This window comes from Takifugu rubripes, chromosome 8 (assembly GCF_901000725.2).
Source record: "Takifugu rubripes chromosome 8, fTakRub1.2, whole genome shotgun sequence".
Lineage (NCBI taxonomy): Eukaryota > Metazoa > Chordata > Actinopteri > Tetraodontiformes > Tetraodontidae > Takifugu > Takifugu rubripes.
In genome coordinates, this window is record NC_042292.1 from 8,853,791 (window position 1) to 8,876,988 (window position 23,198).

Sequence of the window (23,198 nt, forward strand, 5' to 3'; positions counted from 1 at the left end):
ATGCCACACATCTGGCGGTCACAAATGCAGCATCGAAAGTCCGTAAAAACCAGCTGATGGTGAAACTGGAGCGAGCGTCCCATCCAGACCGCCAGTGCGCCCCCCTAAACCTGTCAGCTCCAATAAACAGGTCGGGCGCTCCGAACAGACGTGTGCTGCCCGTCCTCGCTCACAGCCCGTCAATGTTAATTATCTCAGGTCGAACCCCCCCCCGTCATCACTGTGGACCATGAAGTCATTCAGGGAGACGGGACACACCGACCCACGACCAACTCCTGACTGTTATTAGCTTACTTCTGTTTTGATTTTCCTGAATCCTGATCAATTTCAGCCGTTGGAAAACGAATCAGTTTGTTCTTATATATTTTTTATTAGTCGAATAACATATTTTATGATCTCGTTTTAAAGCCTGGCATGGTGTTTCAGAGGGGGCGGCTGAACGTGCGCAGCAGCCGACCGCGGCGCCGCAGCAGCGCCTGCAGAATAAAGTCTTCCTCTGCATCAGATGGGCTGGAGGAGGTGAGCGAGGGGCTGCAGGGGGGAGGGAGGAGAGCTGGAGGCAGCGCCGTGGTGGAGAGATGCTGGCCTAAATCACTGCGCTCTGGTATTTGAGGCACGCCGCCTGAACGCGCTGATAAAGACGGCGCCCCGACAGACAAAGAAGCGGCTGGAGGTGTCATTCCAGACCTCCAGCCTGCGATGCTCCAAACATGTCAGCACCAAGACCAAACGCTGCCTTCTGCTTCGCCGCCATTTCCCAGCATTCCTTCACACGTGAGACACGACCCGTGCCGAGCATGGCCACCGTGTGAGGAGGGGTCCTTAGGCAGGTGTAAGAGCTTCCAGAACACCTCTAAAACCTCCCACACGTTCACGTCCACAACCCAGATACTGAATCACATGGAGATCCTCAGATTCCAGGTTTGTCTCTTTCCTGATGAAGTTGTTGACTATTCATTGCCGATCAATCCCTTTATTTAGAAACCCACGCTGAAGAATGCTGCTTCCTTCTAACCTCGAGGGAGCTAATCTTCACAAATGTGAAATGTCCTGGATGTCCTGGGGGGCGGAGCAATTTAACGCTTTAAAAATAAAACAAGGGGGAGAGAAGAGAGGCCAGAAAGAGTGTAATGGGTTCCTATTTGCCAGTTTCCGTTAAGAGACAGCCAGCGGATGCTTGATTAACCGTAAATGCAGAGAGGAGGCCTGGTCAATACCATTAGGCATGAGCTACATTTCATATATCTGCTCATCAGGTTCAGACAGAGAAGAAATGGACCACTTCTTGTCAAAGTGACAGGTTGACCTTCCCCTGAACCCGCCCACACCTGTTCCCCCCCCCCCCCCCCCCCGCCTCCCGCCTCCCGCCTCCCGCCTCCCGCCATTCTCCCTTGCCCGCCTTTTTTTTAAAAAGGGAGGAGGGTGGATCCCCCCCCCCCCCCCCCCCCCCCTCCTCCCTTTCTCCCTCCCGCCTCCCGCCTCCCGCCATTCTCCCTTGCCCACCTGTTTTTAAAAAGGAATGGCGGGAGTTACAAAACAGTTACAAATCAGTTTTGCCATAGTCCTGACATATCCATCTGTCGGCAACATGAGTAGTTCTACATCCGTGATTGGTGAGACGGCTGTGACCGTTATAAGAGAATTGTGTGGAAAAGTAGTTGAAAAATCCACGGTGTTTGTACAGCGTTCTCAGGCGTCACCTTGTGAGCCTTTGCAGCAAGAATGGTCTTTGGAGCCTTATAGTCAAACAGGGAGTTTTGGGTATGTGTTCCGTTACAAGACGGGGGAGTTGATTCTCTATCAGCGGGAAGAATCTTCCAGTGAGGGGTCTATGTTGTCGGCTACGATGTCTTCCAATGACTGGGGTGTGTTGAAACTGATCAAACCGGGAATGGTGTGTGTGACTGAAGAAGGCTGTGAAGAAAGAAACAACACAGAACAGAAACCTTCCACAGAACAAACATTTTGTGAAACATTTGTGAAAACTATTGGAGAAAGTTAGACTGTTAGAACCCTAACACTGTGGTTCAGAAGAAAAGAGAAAACAGTTGGTGGCTTCAAGTAAGAAATTTAGGGGCCTGCGTTGTCTTCCGGTGTCCGATGTGTGTAACTGAAGAAGCTTAAATCCCCTGGAGACCTGGAGGCCCTCCTGGAGAAAAACATTCTTAACATGAGTTATATCGCCTGAACCTGTTGTTTGGTAGAGTTCCCGTGTAGGGACTTATCCCCATGGGAGCTACATCACCACCAGTTGGTCCATCGGGGCAGTCGTCAATATCAGACTTTTCGGCGCCAATCAACTTTTTTTTTTTTTTTCCTCTCGCCAAGCATTGTAAAGCGAATATATACATGATCATCTCACAGTCATTAGCTCAGTCCTCCAGAACTTCATCGGAAGCTTCACCGTCTGCGAGCGCGTGTAACAAACAAAGATGGCTGCAAAGATGACTACCGGTAAGCCTCAAATTCTTCCCAAACTTTTTCTCTGTAGTTTTCTAAATAGTTTTAGAAAACTATTAATGAATGAACTATTAATGATTAACTACTATTTACGAATAACTGTGTTTTAGAAGTTACAGTAGAGGTTCACCATATGCCAATTTATCCTGGTAAGCAATCCGTGATCTTTTTAACCTGAAAGTTGTTCTATTTTTATTCTAGATTTTTAAGTGTAACTTTCTGTATCTTTAAAGTCAGCGCCGATGAGTTTGAAGGAATAACCCTCACGCAAACAGACATTGGTATTTTACATACAGTTTTGTTTTGTTTTGTTTTTTATGAACAGCTCAGTTGTTCATAGATTGCTGAAATATAACTTTTTATGATACATTTTTCAGATCTGTTAGCCAGGGCTGAAAGATTGGTATCCGAAGACAACCAAGAAACTGAAAAAGCAGTAAAATCATTGCTGTGTTCTGAAACCCCACCCCCCGTGCAGGGGACAAATTGCTGTGTAACTGAAATTGGTGAAATTGAGATTGAGAGCAGACCCTCGGCACTTCAACATGGGACTGACTCAAGTAAGCAGACGAACAAACTCTCCAGAAGACGTGTGAGACAGCCAGGAGGACCGAAGTCGACTGTACAAGGTAATATATTTATCTGTGATTAGAAGTATATACAAAATATGTGCCGTTTTGATGATTTGTATTTTAACGATTTTCCCCTCTGTCTAAACAGAACCATCAAAACAGAACCTTCAAACGTGCGCCTCTCTGAGCACTGTGACTCCCCCGGCAGCTCCACTCTCCCGTGAACCTTCTGCCCCTGCGAGGAGACGTAGAATACGGCAAGCGTGTACCACTCTGACCCCTGTACTTACAGCGGGACCAGATCCTTTCGAACCTGCGAGGCCGATAAGGAGACGTAGGAACCAGAGACACAAGTCTAACATTGTCAGGAGATTGTTTGATGGTATATTTTATACTATATCTTCTTGACTAATAATAATAATAATATATAAAAAAATAATAACTCATCTCTCATCTAATTACAGATTCAGGGGTGAGATTAAACGAGAGCGTTCCTGAACCGTCCTTCAACAGGGTGGACGGGGATACAGCCGGATACAATCATCCCCAACAACAGCACGAGCACCACGAGAGCGTTCCTGATCCGCTCTTTGACAGGGTGGAGGAGGATACAGGCTGCTACATTCATTCCCTACACCCCCAAGACAAGGTAGTGCTGGAGATTTTCAATAATGTCATACGGTATATTGTTTCCTCCAATTGTAACCAAAGGTGTACTAAAACAGTGTTGAAAAGCTGTAATTTTTTTTTTTTTCCTTTTTCTGTCTTTTGTTTAAGATATGGATGAGGATTTCAATGTTGAATATTTTAATCAAGTACCGATTGTTTTACAAATAGCTGTTGATCAATTAAGTGATGAGGATTTCAATGTTGAATATTTTAATCAAGTACCGAATGCTTTACAAATAGCTGTTGATCAATTAAGTGAAATTCCAATCTCCATTCCAATAAATTTACATTTTACAGAGCAAAATGAAAACGTCCTAGAACTTGACACCTTACAACTCATAAATGATGCCCTCGAAAACCTTAATGCAGTTAATGCAGTAGAGTTTGAAAATCATTCTCCTTCATCAGCTCTCCACACGCAAAGTGATCATGTCTTACACGCGGTAACAATCAGATCAGAGACGGATTCAGCAGAGACACAAGAAGGGGGGTCAGAGAGCAGCCCCTCAGCCCTTACACACATGGCCCCCCCTAAACTTTCTCCTCAGCAAGGGGGAGGAGGGCTAGGAGAAAATCCACCCGATCTCTCTCCTGAGCGGGGTGAGAGGTTTTTTAATGATTTTATCACATGGAGAACAAGACGCTCCTTTAACATTCCCACTCGGGGAAATGTGCCTGACATTGCAACATTCTATCGAGATGTAACAGGGGTTATCAGCGAATTGGTGGATGTTGCCAGACGACATAGTAGTCGCAATGATTTAATACAGTTGGAGGTGGTGGGTGAAAACGTACACAATCATGTTACAGTTGCTGTGGATGAACAAGGTGAAAATATTCTACCGGCTTTTAATGGAATGCTAGATCGGATTGTGCAGTCAAACGGTATCATTTCATCGGATGAGAATATAGAATTCATCCTTCACGTGGTGCAGAACCCAGGAGGAGGTGCCAAACGTAAGATGGAGAAAACTCTAGACTGTGAAATCATTGACAAAAAAAGACGCCACTTATTTATCGTAGACAACAGAGACAACCAGCTTTGCTTCGCCATCAGTCTAGCTCACGTTATCTACCCGAAACTTACTGAAAGAGGATGCCTTGATATTGCGAGGAAGTTGCAGCATCAGGCTGGTTTAAATGATGAGACCCCCGTCACTTTCAGTGACATTGGTAAATTTGAAAATATTCTGGGGCGTAAAATTGTTGTGTTTTACAGAACATGCCACAGTAAACCCCTCTCACATTATGAGACAAAATTCTCTGATCGTTCCAATCAGTTGTTTCTCTTTTTACTACAAAATCACTATTATGGGATAAAAAATCTCAAAGCCTTCCTGGGGTCGTCAGTCTGTAATTATTGTTACAAGACTTTTAAGCATCCCTATACCCACTTTTGTAAAGGTTACTGCGCAGTGTGCAACGATCCTGCCTGCCCCACAGAAGGGTTCAACACAGTGGTTTGCTCTGACTGTAACAGAACGTGTCGCTCACCCTCTTGTTTCACCAGACACAAATTGGCCGGTTCAAGCAGAAAGTCCAGCCTCTGCGACCAAATCAAAAAATGCGCACGATGCGAACTATACTACAGTGTCAATTTGTCGTTAGACGATGCAAAGCATCGCTGTGCGGTGAAAAAATGTAAAATCTGTGGTGAAAAACTGCAGAGCGACTCTAAAGTCGATCATAGTTGTTACATTCCTACCCTCCAACCAGACATCTCACATCCTGATTTGGTTTTTTATGATTTTGAAACATTTGTGGGTCAAAATGGAGAGCATGTTCCTTTTTTAGTGCATACAAAAACATCCAAAGGTGAAGAGAAGGCGTTTTATGGTCTTGACTGTGCTAAAATGTTTATTTTGCATTTCAGGAAGCCACGATACAAACAGAACATCTTTATAGCCCATAATGCCAAGGGGTTTGACAGTTATCTGGTGTTAAAAGGTATGTTGGAACTGGATGTGACGCCACAACAGATTCTGATGAACGGGAGTAAAATCCTCAGTTTTGAGGAATCCCATTATGGTCTCAAATTCATAGATTCCCTGTCATTTCTCCCCATGCGTCTCAGCGCTATGCCCAAAGCCTTAGGATTCACTGACAAGACCAAGGGGTATTTCCCACACAAATTTAGCTCAGAAATTCACCTCAATTACGTGGGGTCCTATCCCGTTCCGTCCGACTACGACGTAGATCACATGACGGTGCGCGAACGGGAAGAATTTGACCCATGGTACAACGAGGTCAGCCGCGGTACCTTTGACTTCAAAAAGGAGGCCTCGCTGTACTGCAAAAATGATGTTGACATTCTCACCCAGGGCAGTCTTAAATTTAGAGATCAGTTCCTAGGTGAGACGGGGGTAGACCCTTTTGGTTCTATCGCCATAGCCGGAGCCTGTATGAAGGTGTTTCGCACCAATTATCTGACTCCTAACACTCTGGCTATCCCCTGCCCACACAACTATTTGAATCAGAGCAAAAGATTCTCTAGCGCATCGGTTCAATGGTTAGAATGGTTGATGCACAAAGAAAAAATCTTTATACAGCATGCTCTAAACATGGGTGAAAAACAGATTGGTGCATTTTTCGTAGACGGATATGCTGAGATTGACGGTGTAAAACATGTCTGGGAATTTCATGGATGTTTTTACCACGGCTGTCCCAGTTGCTTTGATCCCACAGTACAGTGCGATATGAGAGGCGTCACCTTTGGTGAACTTCACTACAAAAGTGAGAAGAGGGTGAGTGAGCTACAGACCACACATGGGGTTCGTGTTGTAGTCATGAGAGAACACACGTGGAACCAGATGAAAACAACATGCACGGAGGTTAAAGAATTTCTCCGTTGCTTTAACGCTCCTGAGCCTCTCAACCCCCGAAAAGCACTTTTCGGAGGTAGAACGAGCGCTTTAAAACTGCGACACACGGCAGCGCCCGATGAAACCATCCACTATGTTGATGTCACCTCACTGTACCCGTTTGTCAACAGTACTTGCTCTTACCCCTTTGGTCACCCCGTGATCATCTACAAAGATTTCGAGGACCCACGCAGCTACTACGGCTTCATCAGAGCCACTGTGTATCCTCCTCGAGGTCTTTTATTCCCCGTGTTACCGCACAAAAGTGAGGGAGGTAAATTACTCTTTACACTGTGTCGCACCTGTGCCGAAACTAACAATGAGGGTGGCCCCTGCGAACACGACGATGAGGGCAGAGCTCTGACGGGGGTCTGGGTCACCGTTGAATTCATCAAAGCTCTGGATGTGGGGTACAGGGTGGGTAAAATTACAGAAGTCTGGCACTTTGACAAGAGCAGCGACACTGTGTTTACCGACTACATACACACCTTTTTGAAAGGAAAGCAGGAAGCCTCGGGTTACCCCGCTGAGGCGACGGACCGAGAGAGCAGGGAAAAATACATCAGGGACTATCAGGAGCATCAGGGCATTCTTTTAGATGCTGGCAAAATCGAGACCAATCCTGTGAAAAGACAGGTTGCTAAATTGTGTCTCAACAGTTTGTGGGGAAAGTTTGCACAGAGAGATAATTTGTTTAAAACCACCATTGTCTCAGATCCTAAAGAATTCTTTAGTTACATGTTTTCAGGTAAATACAAAGTCGAATACTTTTCCGTTCTCCACAGCAACAGAGCTCTCATCAGGTGGAAATACACCGACAGGTACGTTCAACCCCCAGGTAAACAGAGTAATGTTTTTATTGCAGCATTCACCACAGCACACGCACGACTGAAGCTGTACAGTTATCTGGAAAAACTACAAGACAGAGTGTTTTACATCGACACAGATAGTTTAATCTATCTGGTCAAAGAGGGTGAGAAACCTCTAGAGCTGGGTAACTATTTAGGTGACCTGACGGATGAACTGGATGGTGACAGCATTCAAGAGTTTGCAGCGGTGGGTCCCAAGAGTTACGCGTACCAAACACAAAATAAAAAGAAAGTCGTCATGCGTGTGAAAGGTATCACTCAGACCCGGGAATTTTGTGAGCGTGTGAGCTTTGACAGTGTCAGAGAGCTGGTGGAGGGTTACCTGAGTAATAAACAAGAGGGAAACACGATCGAGATCCGTCAACACAGCATCAGACGTGATAAAAAGGGTTTCGCATTGAGAAATGTGTCATTTGATAAAAAATTTAGGGTGGTGTATGACAAAAGACGACTCTTTGCTGACGGAACAACTCTGCCTTTCGGGTATTAGAAATGCAGGAAATTGAATTTGATCCTAGGTTTATCTTTCCTTTTTCTTGTTTAATCGCGGGTCCGAGCGGGTGTGGAAAGACCTATTTTGTAAAAAATGTATTGGAAAACTGTGACCGTGTAATAAATGTTGTACCTGACAATATCGTGTGGATTTATACCTCTTTTCAACCTATGTACGCTGAACTGCAAAAGATGATTAAAAACATTAAATTTATCAAAGGTCTGCCCGATTCTTTTGAAGATGAAACACTGTTTCCTCCTGATCAAAAGCATTTGATTATTTTGGACGATGTTATTTTTCAAGCCTCTGACCATCCTGAAGTGGTAAAGATTTTTACACAGTATCGCCACCACAGAAACATGAGTGTTATGATGTTGACTCAAAACGTGTTTCACCAGGGTAAACACAGTCGCACCATCAGTTTGAACAGCAATTATTTGGTCATGTTTAAAAACCCACGGGATAAACTACAAATGAATATATTGGCTCATCAGATTTTTCCATCACAAAAGACATTTTTCTTGGAGAGTTTTGAAGACGCCACAAAAGACCCTCACGGGTATTTAATAGTGGATCTCACCCCCGTCTGCCCAGATCCGTACAGACTGAGGACGGGTGTGCTTCCTCACCAGCAAGCGGCCGTTTACATCCCCAGAGCGTCGACGTAGATCATCATGTCAGCGCGTATAAAAAGAAACGCACCCCTGCTGAAGGCCCTGTACCGTGCCACACCCAAGAAACGTAGAGACATTCTTATTCACAGCTCCCCGGATTTTATCCAGACACTGTGTGAGATTTCTTTAAATCTTCTAAAAGGAAACCTCCCCCTGACTCCTTCTCAATTTAAAAAACTGAAGAGACAGAAAAAAATTATCAAACTGTTGGCTGATAAAAGAACCAGTTTAAAGAGGAAGCAACAGGTTCTAAAGAAGCAGACGGGCGGATTTCTTTTACCTCTCCTCTCAGCGGTGGTACCTTTGATCGGGAACCTCGTCGGAGGATTGATACGAAAATGACTTTGAAAAAGGCCCAAAAAATGTTTCTCGTCACCCCTCATCAACTCAACCGCCTGACGCGGCCCTCCCAGTCCATCAGAGATGTCGCGGAGGACGATTTGGATGCTAGGATGAGAGCCATCTTAAACGAGCAGGGGCTGAGCTCTCATGAAAAAATTAAAAAATATAACGCGTTACTGCAAAGATATCTGACCTTTGTGAAGCAGGATCAGACAGAGAATCTGACAGAGAATCTGACAAAGACGGAGGCAGAGGCAGATTCTGGGACGGACGTACGGACGTCCGATAGCATCATCGACGACGTGTTGCAGAGCCTCCCACCGCGAGATCGCAAGAATGCCGAATACGTCTTAAAGAAATTATCCGACCGTCACGATGTTTGGAATACAAAAGGGGAATTTGTGTACCGGGGCAACGTTGTAAAAGGGTCTCACATGATCGATCTATTCAAACGACTCTTGTTTCCTTTTAAAAAGAAAAAATCAGAGGGTTCTGAACCTCCCGGATGGACACATTTTTTAAATACTCTCTCAGAATTAAACATCCCTTTGTCTTCTATAAGTAACCCAAAAGCGCGTAATCAATACCGACTCCTCAAGATGGATGCGATCGGATCTCAAGACTCTGAAACACCTGCGGATCTACCGTCAAAAACTAGAAGACGAACAAATGACCCCCCGCGTTGGATTAACATTTCATCGTGAATAAATGTAATACACAAAGTTTTGTCTTTTACCAATAAAGCGTTTATTAAACATTTTTTCGAGCGTACAGTCATTCATTCAAAAACTTTAAAAATCTTTAAAACATTGCAAAAAACAACACCCCTGCTTGGAGGGACCATTGATTTTATTTCTAATACAGCGCTGATATTTCCTCACATAGTCGTACACCATGAAGTCATTCTTTATTACATCATCATTGTACAAAGACAGTACTTGATCAAAAGATAGCCCGCACGCGCGGTGACAGAGGTAATAGATGCAATGTTGTCCGCAGACCGTCGACATGTGGTGCTGCAACTGAACGTCGTGGTACTCAATGTTTTTAGAACGTTTTTCCAGAAACTGTAAGATGCTCGGGGGGTAGTGATCAAAGTCCGGCGGAAATCCATAAGAATCAAAAAAGGTGGCTATGCCCCCATTTTCCAGCGTCAAAGCTAACCAGTGCTCCCCCGGCATGTGAGCCGGATGTGTGTTGACGATAAAGTAGGCCGGGGTTCTAAAAGAGGGATTCAGCATGGGCAGTTGATCGGACGCCCACACCCCGCAAAACACATCTCCCAGCAGGCTATGCAGAAGGTTCTCTAGTTGAACGTTGTCCATCTTTTAATAATAGTCCACCAGCACCTGCCTCTTGGCGTTGATCTCCAGAATAGAATCGTAACAGGCGTAGACGATAAGGGTCGCGGTGTGCTGCAGGGGTGTTCTAAATCTCAACTCCAGCCTGAGGTTTCCGTTTGAGACGGTAGACAGTGCGTCGTTGTCATCGCTCGGATTGAGATTAAACACAAACAGAGAGTAGCCGTCATTAAAGTCATCACGGCTGATACTCAGGGGTAAATCTTTGAGATGTCTCCCGGTAGCCAGGAACATGTTGTAGAATTCTCTGACGGACACCCCGTTGTTAAAATCGGGTTGGAAAGCTTTAGCCGGAACTTGCCGGCCGTCCTGACAGAGAGCCAGGTATTCGATGTCATAGTGTCTGAAATTAAAAGGCGACAGGTCTCGTCTTCCTGTGAAAGCTTCGTGGTGTACCATACCCAGAACCACGTACTTTGGTATGCTACCCAGAAACAGATTCTCCTGGTTGCAAACCCTAGAGTTTGCCGGAATAGAGTAAGTTTTCACATTAACGCGTGAAAGGGGGTAGAGAGCGTTGCCCTTCATTAAGGCGGCGGCGTGACCTAACCTGACTGCAGGGGACACGGCTACTTTTTTAACAAATAGGGAAGCCCCCAGTACTTTTAGGCTAAAAGTAGAGTCACGCGCCCCCATGAGGCAGAAAGCATCGTTGGCTCGCATCAGTTTAATTCTCAAATCGACAGAGTTGAGCAATAGTCTCTCGCAGAAAAAGATGTCCCCGTGGAGAGGACCGAGCAGGTGTACTTCTCTGGAACGGGCTGTGGACGCGGCTCTCCTCGTTAACCCTTTATTTGGACCGTTCACGAGCACGATAGAGTCCACTGACCCGGCGGTATCTTTGTAAAAAAGACCCCCGGTAAACTGACTGGAGAGTGTGTCCGGTGAAAAGTTGAGCAGGGTCTCAATCATGCAGCGATAGGGGTGGGTAGCGCTCGACTGAGAGATGAGTCGATCCCCCAGGGTCACGTCGCATTGACTGAAAATTGTATTTAGAGGATAATTGATAAGACCCACCGCTGCGTCATTAGCTAGGTTCGATCCGTTAGCGTTGGTGATTTTTACACGGAGATGCAACAGAGTGTCGTTCAGATCCAGATACCGGTCCCCGTCTCCGGGGATGAAAAACTCAATGGGTCCCCCGTCGGTGATGGCTGACAGGGGAGAAATTTCCGTGTAGGTTTTTTCATCGATAGACAGCTGCGTCATAGGTGCTGAAAATAAATCCAATTCGGCCAGAGTACACTCTGGAGATTTCTGATGTACTAGAGCCATTTTCTTTTTTCTCAAAGAAAAGATATTCTTAAAAAATATCAGAGCTCCGGACGGACTTCTTCTTCACACGACGGCCTTTTGCAACTGATTTCTTCCTTTTACCGAACGGCTGTTTATTAAAGCTCGAGGGGATGCGTTCTCCGGGGGGTCGTCTTCTCTTCCTACGCGACAACACCATAATGCCCCCGGATCCTTCTTGCTTCATCTCTTGATCATCTTCTTGATCACCGGCGAACCGTTCCATCACGTGTTTGACGGCGTTGGAGGCGATGTTACTCGCAGCGGCTTTAAGATGAGGTTTAGCTATTTCGAAACCTTTCTTGGCCAAAGGGCTGATGAAACGAAATAATTTAGAAAACAAAGATCCTATCCCCCGACCGTACATGACCGGTGCACCGTAAAACCCCGGCAAATTCCCCCCTACTTGACTCTCATAATATTGTACAAATCGGTGAGGATCTTCTCTCAAACCTACCCGAGCCATTTTCTTTTTCTCTATTTTTCTCTTAGCCTTGAACACTTTGTGTGTGGATAGCTGATCAGCCTCCTGAAAATGAATGATGAGGACGCGGGCGATTGGAATATATATAACCCTGGGGTTCAAGTTCTAGGTCTAAAGTGGAGAGTCGCGATAGTCTTGCCGTATGAAAATTTTACCGGTTTGTTTTGATCCGTTTTTATCTCCACCTGAATGTTTTCAATGTGTTTTTTGGACACCGGTAAATAGTAAGCAGGATTGAAATACTGTGTGACGATTTCACCGAACGTTCCTTTTACATCAATCGTTCTCAAAAGTGGCGCATAAACGTCGCCGACCATCTGCGGTGCAACTACGTCGCTGTAACAATACATGTGATAAAACCCAGCTCGTAAATCGCAGGGATAGTACGCATACCTTTGGTCAAACGTAAACCATTCCCCTGATTTCATACCCATCAAATATGCCAGGGGTCCTTCGAAGAGTACGTGGGTTTTACCTCCCGATTGGAAATCAAATCTTTTCAGAAGACTGTCATAGACGAGGTAAATATCAGACTTTATTCTTCTAAATTGTCCGTCCATCTCGAATCTAAAGGCTGAGAAGCCGTTGAAATATGATTGTTTCATCTCTTGACGATGCACCTTGCTCTCCGTGGCCGGTTCTTGAGGGTTTTCCCTCCAGTAAAAGTAGGCATCCTCCTGAGAAAGGTGATAAAAGGTGTGCGGGTATGAAATCTGCGTTAAAGCTACTTCCCAGCTTCCCTCTAAATCGATATGTTGAGGCAAATCCACGCGGTAACTGGAACTCGTGTTTTCTTTAAAAACATCGACGCTGGCGTTGGAGGGTAGGGTAATAAAAAAACCCTCGTCCTTCGGACCGTACATGATGAAATGATATCCGTTGCGATCGCGAGTTGATTTTTATACGTTCTTTAAATCTGCGGCTTTGATCCAGCTGTTGAATTTCTCCGGCCAGTTTTTCCAACTTACAAAGACTTGCTTTTCACCCCTGACGACGCGATGCTTCAGAATCTTTTCTACGTGGAAAAGTCTGTCTTCCCCCATCGTTACCTTTTGTAGCTCTGGCTCATAAAATGACCCTTGGATGGGTTCTCCATCGTAATCTTTTAACTTGTACACTGGAGGGTCGCGAGGGATGCGTTCAGATACCGTAAACACCTCGTTCGTAAAACTCTGTTCATATTTTTTATCAAACACTCCTCTCAGTTTTGAAATTCTAACTAGGTCCCCCTTCTTGAAATTCATCTTGGTTTCAACCTTCCGTCGGTTTTCAGATTTACCGTACAAGTTTTGAAACACTTTAAAAGTGTTCTCCGAGGTTACCTCAGCGGGTTTCATCTTGATACTGCTGTGATAACTGTGATTATAGCTTTTCACCAAGTCTTGTAAGACGTCGGTGTATCGCAGAGTGTTGTTTGCTGTAAAATATCTCCACATTCTACCTTTTAATGTACGATTAAATCTTTCAATCACAGAGGCCTTAAGGTGACTGGCGGTGGAAAAATGAACGATATTGTGTTTTCTCATCAAAGCTTCAAAACTCTTGTTAAAAAATTCTTTCCCCGCATCAGTTTGTATTTTTTCAGGCGTCTGACTTGACTCAAAAATGGATTCAAACGCCTTTACCACCTCAGCCGCTGATTTTCTCTTCAGAGCCCTGACGTAAGCTTTTTTGGAAAATATGTCTATGACCGTTAATAAATAATTATATCCGTCATTATGCTCCGACAGGGCTTGCATATCGCACAGGTCCGCTTGAAATTGGTTTAAAGGGCGGGGGGCGAAAACCCTGTTTCTTGGAAAATGTATCCTGGCCGGTTTGTGTAGAGTGTAAGCGTCCTGTCCCTGTAGAAATGTTTTAACATTTTCTCGAGGAACCGTCTTTCCCATTTCTTCTTGCACCCCCTTATGGAGCCGCTCTACACCACCGAGGCTACCGGGATGCGCGGGATCATAGTACACTTTTTCCATGAAGCGTGTCTCAGACATGTTGAAAACAGAATGAGAAGGGATGCTCGTTTGAGAGGTATTTATTTTTTTATTAGCTGTTAAGAAATCTTTAGCATACACATTTTGTGAGTAACATGAGTAAATACATTTTGTGAGTAACATGAGCAAATACATTTGTAACATTTGTAATGTGAAAGTACAGATAGTCAAAAACTAGTCTAAGACCAATGCGTTATCATCAATAGAGTTTGAGTTAAGACTTTATGATCTAGACTGAGGCAGATATCATCGTGAAATTTTCCAAGTTCTTCCAAGATGCTTACAGAATGGTTGTTTTGCACAAGTCTGCTGGTCACATCAATGAGCAAAGCATAAAAGGCTATCATATGACATGGTTTTACAACATCGTTGGACAGTTCTTTAAAAATTACTTTAAAACAATCCGACAATCCAGATTTGCTCATAAGCATCGTGTCATTTACCATCTCTTCCCAAAGTGCGGGTCCTGCACACGTTCTGGTTTTTTCCAGCAAGATGTTTTTGTTTGAAGCCGTTTTGTTCTCAATAGCCTGGTACAAGATGTTTATTATCTGACCCTTGATCAATTGGATCTTGACACCTTCTACATCGTTTACAACTTTTCCCCAGAAGCTCCCCATTTTATATCTGAAAATGGTGTTTTCAGATATAAGTGTTTTCAGTCCAGTACTGAGTCACCGTGTCCAGATGTTCCTGTTTAATCTCGCTGTCGTTGTCGGCGATACTCTCGTACATTTGTTGGATGGGAGTGTAGATTAATTCGCTGGATTTCAGCTCGAGCAAAAGGCTCTCTGCGGCGATCTTGACTTTCACGTAGTCAGCGTTGACACCGCACGCTTTCAGGAAATTTTGAATAGCAGGAATGAACTTGGGTGTGTAGAGTCTTTTCATCAACATGTAAAAGTTGTTGCGGTAGAAACCCGGTTCGATCACATCCAAACACTGGTGTTGGCGCTGGCTGGGGTGGTCGATCCGACATCCGTTGCAAACCTCACCCTTGTACAGGTCCAGGACGACGCTAAGTAGATGAAGAACGCCTTTTTTTACCAGACCAAAGAATTCAGATGCCCAGCCGTCAAGCTGGTCAGCACCGTTACATACAGCCCCGGGGAGATCCGATGCGTCGTCGGGCAAAGGCGGATCAGGGGTTGTTGAGCGTGAAGGACTCTCCACACCGCTCACAGAGATTGGAGAACCTGGACATGAAGAAGCCGGAGACGGCGCAGGATCTCTGCCTTGGAGAAGAGACTCGGACAGCTCTGGAAGTGATGCCGAGTCTCTGACGGGTGGTGTCAGTGAGGGTGAGTGAGGACTGGACACCCCAGGATCCGATGCCGAGCGTCCGAGGGGTGGGGTTGGTGGAGGGCTTAGCCAAGGAGTGAGAGACTCGTTAGAATCCGTGGGATCCGAGCGTTGGATGAGTGAGTCAAAATCCAGCCTGCGAGGCCGAAGCCGACGTTGACGGCATTCCGCTTGTGTCTCATCCTCATCCCACAGATAGGAATTGCTCGGATTGTCAGATCCGCTCTTGACGCTTCTGTTGGTAGACATGCTCTCCTTAGTGTTTCACTCCGGTAGTGGGTAACGTATGGTTCAGACGAACGTCTTTTATACATTTGAGATATGGGTGTGGGCTTACACGAGGGAGGACTCTTTTTTTCGTCACCACAGTGTTGTTCCAAAGACGACAATGGTGAAAAAATTTTGTGATTTTATCATCCATTTCATGCATCTTTTCGATCCATGCTGCAAGAGGTAGAGTCAACACGTTGCTGAAAACCCCACAGTCTGAGTTAAAAAGATCCAAGACAAAATACTGTCTCGGTTTCCCTGACATCTCTTCCATCTGCATCTTGTAGCTAGCACGATAGAACCATCTTCCCGTACCCGAGGTTTTCGTCAACCAAATGCTCACAAATGTTTGTTCTGTGGAAGGTTTCTGTTCTGTGTTGTTTCTTTCTTCACAGCCTTCTTCAGTCACACACACCATTCCCGGTTTGATCAGTTTCAACACACCCCAGTCATTGGAAGACATCGTAGCCGACAACATAGACCCCTCACTGGAAGATTCTTCCCGCTGATAGAGAATCAACTCCCCCGTCTTGTAACGGAACACATACCCAAAACTCCCTGTTTGACTATAAGGCTCCAAAGACCATTCTTGCTGCAAAGGCTCACAAGGTGACGCCTGAGAACGCTGTACAAACACCGTGGATTTTTCAACTACTTTTCCACACAATTCTCTTATAACGGTCACAGCCGTCTCACCAATCACGGATGTAGAACTACTCATGTTGCCGACAGATGGATATGTCAGGACTATGGCAAAACTGATTTGTAACTGTTTTGTAACTCCCGCCATTCCTTTTTAAAAACAGGTGGGCAAGGGAGAATGGCGGGAGGCGGGAGGCGGGAGGGAGAAAGGGAGGGGGGGTGGGACCCTCCTCCCTTTTCAAAAAAGGCGGGCAAGGGAGAATGGCGGGAGGCGGGAGGCGGGAGGCGGGAGGGGGGGGGGGGGGGGGGGGGGGGAACAGGTGTGGGCGGGTTCAGGGGAAGGTCAACCTGTCACTTTGACAAGAAGTGGTCCATTTCTTCTCTCTTCAGACACTCTGGTGCCAGGGCCACAGATGAACATGGGCTTCACTTAAGGCCGAACCCAGTTCTGCTGGCTGAGAGGTTGGGTTCTCTCTGTGTTCCAGCGCTTTTAGGGCTAACACCTGAGATTTAGGGAGGACCTACCTAAATCTACATAAGCCAACCATGAGACAAACATGTGACAACGTGAGGGAAGTAGGCCAGCTTCTTTAGCTGTGTTTACATTATAATTTACCTTTGCTACATTAGTCTCGTGTTCAGATTTGAGTGGGTTTCAACAACCAAATGAGGGTAAAATCCCTGAAAAACCTTATAATAAAGCTGAAATGACCACCGGGGACATGTGATGACCCAAACTGACGCGGTCCTCCTCATCCGGGTGCTTCCTGGGGGAGCGACTGACTCGGGGTGACCGACCCCGACGCTGTGTGACACGGCTGGGCTCAGCAACGCCACACGGGCCCGGCGGACCTCCATTACATCCCCAACATCCGAACCTGCTCTGTCCACCTGCTTCATCCACCCCAGAGACAGAGAAATACCCCCCCCCTTCAGCCGTTCTGGACAGCAGGTGTGTGCGCGCGCACGCGCGTATCGGAGACAAAAGAGACCACGTCGTGCACGTTTAATCGGTCACTCACCATCATCCCCGGCGGGTCCACGCAGCTCGGCCGCGCTCACATGACGGTAAAAAGAGCCCCGTGAGGTGGAAACAGCGACCATTTCTGACGTTTTCTGCCCCGACCCGCTGCTGTTTCCGCCGGGGTGCTAGTTCCGTCAGCATGCGGCGACAACCCGCAGAACGACGCACGCCCAGTTCAGACCCTTCATCCAGGGACGAACATCCAGGGACCGGGCGTTAGGGGCCGATCACACAGAAATGTGCGAGACAGGCGTCGTACCTGCGGGGTTCTGGACCGAGCGGATGCGTGGATGGAGGAGATCGAGTCCGGTCTGGTGAAGAAGGTGTCGTGCGCTGCAAAAAGTGACGAGCCTTCACGCCAATTTGAGCCAAATTATCTGGCAATAGCAAACGTGAGAAGAGAAATAGGACTCATAAGGCCAACAGCAACCATTGGAGACCCTCCATAGCTGAAATAGGTTTGAGGTTGATTAATGTTTTCGGAAATAAATCCCTATTTTGTTGGATACGCCACTGACACAGCAACTGGGACGGTGTTGCTAGCAGCTAAACGAATAAACACCTGTTGCCAATGCCAGGGGCTGTTTTATCGCTGTATATTCGGTTTTTCCAGAGTATTTGGGGTGAATTGTCGCGTATCGTCGTTGGCACGACGTCTATTTTCGACTCTAAAGTCACATGTATCTGATGTTTTTTGCAGTGGACGTAGCCGCAGTTTTAACGTCCTCACGCAAACCCTCCGCGAAGTGACGTCAAGTTGATCGAATTTAGCACGCCAGGAAGTGGGTTTTTAAAATTTCAAAATAAAACATTAAAAAAGGGATTTTAACGTTTGAAAAATAGATGCCATGTTTTGTTTTTTTGGTCACTTCTTGACATATTCGTGACGGTGGCAGCAGGGGATTATCCCGACTCTTGCCTCAATTTCTCGTCATTTCCCCATTTCCCCTGAAACCGAAAAAATCTTCAAATGGACCCTGAATGGAAATTCCAGATTAAGTCCAGATTTGCAACTGGATGTCACTTATACACTAAGTCTCACTTCAGAAAACAAAACCAACAATGAAAAACAGATCAACTTTTGTCATTTAGTGAAAAATGAACCACCACAGGATGGACATCAAGCTGTCTAAATGGACTGATCAGACATTAAGAGAGGAGTTCTTTTGACAATATAATTAAATCATATGTGAGAAAAAACTAAAGTAATATTTTGTGCAAATATTGAAATTACAGAAAGTACATTAAACCAAATATATATTTTATTGATTTGTTATTAAAGTTTGATAAAATATTCTAAGGTTTCTTTTTTTTCCCAACATGAAACTGTCCAAGTACGCCACAGTTTGTCAGAGGGGCCACTCTTGGGAATAATAGTAAGTAAAATAGAGTAGAAATGCAGCAGGAATTCATGCTATTAGTATTTAAACTGCAAAGCAAAATCAAAAACAGGTTTCTGTTGTTTCCATTGTGTAAAATCAGCCGCTGAGGCCCGTGTTTCTCTTCCTCAATGATCAAACTCAGCAGCGCTGCTCTCCGGGTCTTCTCAGGAAGCGCAGGTTGATGGGTTTGGAGGGGATGAGCAGCGTTCGAGTTCTGGGCTCCACCACCATCGTGTCATCTTCCAGCTGAACGTTGTAGGACTGCATCAGCTGCAGGACGACACAAACGGATCACTTAACGATCCGTAACGTGTGTCACGGAGGTCAAATTTGTCAGTGAACCAGGTGTTCCTTTCACCGTTTAATACAAAAGCTTTGAAAAGGGGCCAACAGCACAAATGCCTAAAATGCTGCACGCACACACACACACACACACACACACACACACACACACACACACCACTAATCCCTCCCTGTATCCAGCCAGGACAATGGCGGGGCTCCGATTTCAGAGAATTGAAAGACATTTTCCTGTTTCTCACCCGAGTCAGAGCGAAGTACATCTCCAACTCTGCCACCCTCTTCCCAACACAGGCCCGCACGCCCACCCCGAAGGGGATGAAGCTGTAGGGGTGGTGCTGGTAGTAGCCGCTGAGCGGAGCGCTGTGGCGCAGCCAGCGCTCCGGAAGGAACCTCTCGGCGTGCTTGAACTGCGTCTCGTCGTGACAGACGGAGTAGTGGCACAGGTGGAACTGAGTCTGAAAAGACAAACGACGTGATTTCAGTCCCGCCTCCTTGCAGAGTGGATTTGCTCGTGGCGGCGACCTTTTTCGGAAACCAGTAGTCGTTCAGGATCACGTCATTCTCAGAAATGAACCTGGCATTTTGATGGACCACGGGATAGAGCCTGGCGGGGGGAGAAACAAGAGGCGAGGGATGAAACCTGGACCGTTTCACCAGCTCAGACTTTCACAACTGTCTCTGACCGTAACACCTCCTTGATGACGGCTTTCAGGAAGGGCATGTTGGCCAGGTCATCCGTGGTCGGCTGGTGGTGGTTGGGACACACCGAGTTCACCTCATCGTACAGCCGATCCTGGGCGACAGGATCCTTCGCCAAATGGTACAGCGCCCATGAAAGTGTGTTGGACGTCTGAGAGAAATTGGGAGAACTTAGATTGTTTGGTAATTTGCCTGCGATTGTGGTCCAACTGGTGACCAGTCAAACGGAGCCACTTCTGGCCCAGAATGCATCGTGTTTGGTGTTTCACTGGACTCACATCAGGCTCAGGCTTCAGCAGCAAACAGAAACAAGCCTCAACCTGATGCTGAAATGCAGACAAACAAGTTCCACAAAGCAACTTTCTAAAGGGGCGACTGAATTTCGCTCCAGCATCAATCTGCTCCACTGACCGAGACGTTCTGCGGTCAAATTTTCACATCAAAAATGTTCAAAACAGCACAAAATGTAAAAGAAAAAAAAAAAAAACTAATCTGAAATTGCTCCACACGAGGTCGACACTGGCCACAAAGCAACAACTGTGCGGGAAGTTAAACATTGAAGATGCCAAAATGAAAGCTAAACGTGACGGTGGCCTCACGTCTGGGTTTAATATTTGGAAATGGTGTCTTTGGCTGCGCTTGGGCTGGTGTTGTGCTTGGCCTGCAGAGGGAGCTGTTTGGGAGGCCACCACTCCAGGTGTGGCTCGTTAACCTGATGAGCCAGGCGATGGCTTAAAACCCGTGTTCGGGGACGGAGATGGGGCTGATCGGGCCGAGGGGCAGCTGGGAACCCCTGCCGAACGCGTCCACTTGAGAGTGCCAGTCCCGTTGCTCAAGCCTCGTTGGGTTTACCCTCGTTGGGTTTTGTTATGACCTGTTGCACCTCACGCTTTCACCTTCACCACTGACTTTTCACTTTACTTATTCAATAAATCCTAAATAAAATCCTTAAAAGTGCCTGGTCTCCCCGTTTATGTTGTGGCCATTCGGAGCCAAGTGGCCATGACAACGTGTAAAAGTGACCAACAGGAGCAGAATGCCTGCTCATCAAACGTCTGCCTCAATATCGCCACCAATCCTGTGAAGTTCTCCGCTGAGTCTGGTGGGATCTCACCGTGTCGACTCCTCCCAGCAGCAGGTCGGTGATGCAGGTCGAGATTTCCGCTCTGCTCATCTTGTCCGAGGACAACAGGTACGTGAGGTACAGCCCCTCCACCGACTGTCCGTTGGCCACCCGAGCATCAATTTCAGCAATTCTTCTGTCGATGAGCGATGAGGCTGCAGGTGGAAGACACAGAACCTGAGACTCATCGTATATTTGGAGCATCCATAGTCAAAACCGCCGCCTCCTGCTGCACACCAACGTCTGAGATGTCGTCCCAGGCCTGGACGAAGCGTTTCCACACAGGGACGAAGCTGCGGGTCCACCGAGGGAAGAGGTAGGTGATGTCGGAGAGAGAAAGCATGTCGTTGACGCCACTGATGAAGCGCTGAACGTTTGGATCGACCTTCTCTCCCAGGCAGCCCAGCCTGGTTTCAAACAGGATTGCTGAGATTCCTGCAAAAAGAAAAGAAACAGTTTCCAAAACGTTAAGTTAGGAGACTTCCTGGAAACGCGCGGGCGTTCCCACCTTCAAAGCCAAACTTGTACAATTCGGAGGCGATATCTGAAACGGTGACCCCGTCCTGGCTGCCGCTTCGGAGAAACTCAATGCGTCGCAGAAGGTCCCCAACAACCTCGTGGATCACGGGGGAAAAGGCCACCACCTCCCGCAACTTCAGCATTCTGGGGTTGAGGGCGCTGCGGAGTCTGGACCACTCAGGTCCCGTCCTACGGTCAATGGAGATCAGGACACTTTAGGTAACAAACCTGAAAGGGAGCCACGATGGAGCCCTGAGGAACTCCTGAAAACAGCAGCATCCACTCACTCCACATGCAGACCATAAGCCTGCCCCCTCAGGTCCCGGTACTCCTTCCAGTGAGGCAGCTGGACTCGAACTGGGTAGCGTCCCTCCTGCTGGATCACCCGAGCAATGAGCTCTGGAGATGCAACACTGACAAAGTCATAAGGGCCCAACTTCCAGCGCCACATGGGGCCGTAGATATTCTTCAGTTTACCCTGCAAAACATGTGAGTTTACGTAGCAACGTAGCAGCCACTTTACTTAAGTTTCTTTTTTTTTTCTCTTTAACCTCCACCAATGACAACACAACGCAAATGATGCAACCTAAGGGACGTTCAAAAGAAGATGAGGGCAGTTAACCAGGAAAACTGTTGCTCAAGTTCCAGAGAACTTGCAGCAGCACCATGGAGGGGAGGGGAGGGGAGGGGAGGGGGATTCTGCATCGTTATCTTATTTAATAGAACTGGTTTAAACCTTTTCTTCCTTGTTTTTCAACACCGGTTCTACTAAAGAACAGAATATGAATACTTTCGCCAGACCAAAGACAGCCTCCTACTTCATATTTACTTTTCAATCTTTATTTATATAGCGTCTTATACAATCAAAATTGTTTCAAGGCGTTTTCCAGAATTCCAGGGCCTGACCTGACATCTGAAACAGATCGACGCACTCACGGAATTTGGGAGTTTCCGTGAATTATTTTGGCGCAAATCTTACAGACTACGACGTGCTTCAGAAAGATGTTAACCCTGGAATCAGTCCGATTTAACTTGCACCGCGTTTCCAAGCACAACATTGATAAACACTGGCGGCAGCAGCAGCAGCACCGACCTGCAGTAGATGGGACCTCTCTCCGTAACCTTTAACAAACAGCCAGTATAGAATTTTGTAAGTATTGGGTCCGGGCAGGTCGGCGATCCCTTTCAGGTTGGCAGCCTCCGAGGTCGCCTGGAGGTTCAGGTTTCTGCTCGGGAGAGTTGCAGGACGCAGCGCCGAATTCCGAGCGCCGATAGCAGCGCAGCGCAGAGCTGTGAAGGAGGCCATGATGTCCTCAGATATCCCAGAGGTCTGGCACATTTATAATGTGGGTGTTGCTCTCCGTGCGCGCCTTTAACGGTTCCTTTAATTTGCTCAGTTTGTCCTTACGTACCTGGCAACAACGTCTTCACCAACAACAAAAAAGACAAAAGTAAAGACAGAGTGCTGGCAGCTTCGATGAGATTGATTCTAACTGTCGAAGTTAGATCTTTTAAACTGACTTGTATTTTTAAATTTAGCTTTTGGTATTGAAAAAACATAGAATATAGTACTTTTTTTTTTTTTTAAATAATTTTTTTTCATCTCCACTTCTTTTAAATTGCCCATTACAATGTCTTTTCACGCTATTTATTTCATGTAATTTATTGTACTACTTATTTTATTGTACTACTAACATCATATATTGTCTGCGGTCATCCACTCAGGTTTGCACGCAGTTTACTACCAACTCATAAAGCCATTTCACCCCTGTAGGTCTCACTCATTTATATATAACATGTATATTTAAAAATGTGTCAACATATATTTCGTTTTTGTTGTTTTTCTATTTTGGTTTTACGCACAGAGT

The 23,198-nt window shown here is 46.3% G+C and overlaps 2 protein-coding genes across 2 annotated transcripts in view; both read right to left on the reverse strand.

Annotated features, from left to right (window-relative positions):
• The window catches only part of tmem198ab (transmembrane protein 198ab), a 28,146-nt gene extending 10,528 nt beyond the window's left edge, over nucleotides 1–17,618 (reverse strand). The window contains exon 1 of the mRNA XM_003966605.3: nucleotides 17,303–17,618. The gene's annotated coding sequence lies outside the window, so the exon portion shown is untranslated. The remainder of the gene's footprint in view (nucleotides 1–17,302) is intronic.
• A 1,002-nt stretch (nucleotides 17,619–18,620) lies between these two features.
• Nucleotides 18,621–22,718, reverse strand: cyp27a2 (cytochrome P450 family 27 subfamily A member 2). The gene is made up of 9 exons (XM_011606289.2): nucleotides 22,424–22,718; nucleotides 21,618–21,808; nucleotides 21,320–21,519; nucleotides 21,049–21,246; nucleotides 20,803–20,966; nucleotides 19,673–19,839; nucleotides 19,512–19,593; nucleotides 19,229–19,444; nucleotides 18,621–18,956 (listed from the first exon to the last, which is right to left on the reverse strand). The coding sequence occupies exons 1-9, from the start codon at nucleotides 22,667–22,669 to the stop codon at nucleotides 18,825–18,827; spliced, it is 1,596 nt and encodes a 531-aa protein (XP_011604591.2). The 5' UTR covers nucleotides 22,670–22,718; the 3' UTR covers nucleotides 18,621–18,824.
• Nucleotides 22,719–23,198: the final 480 nt, after the last annotated feature.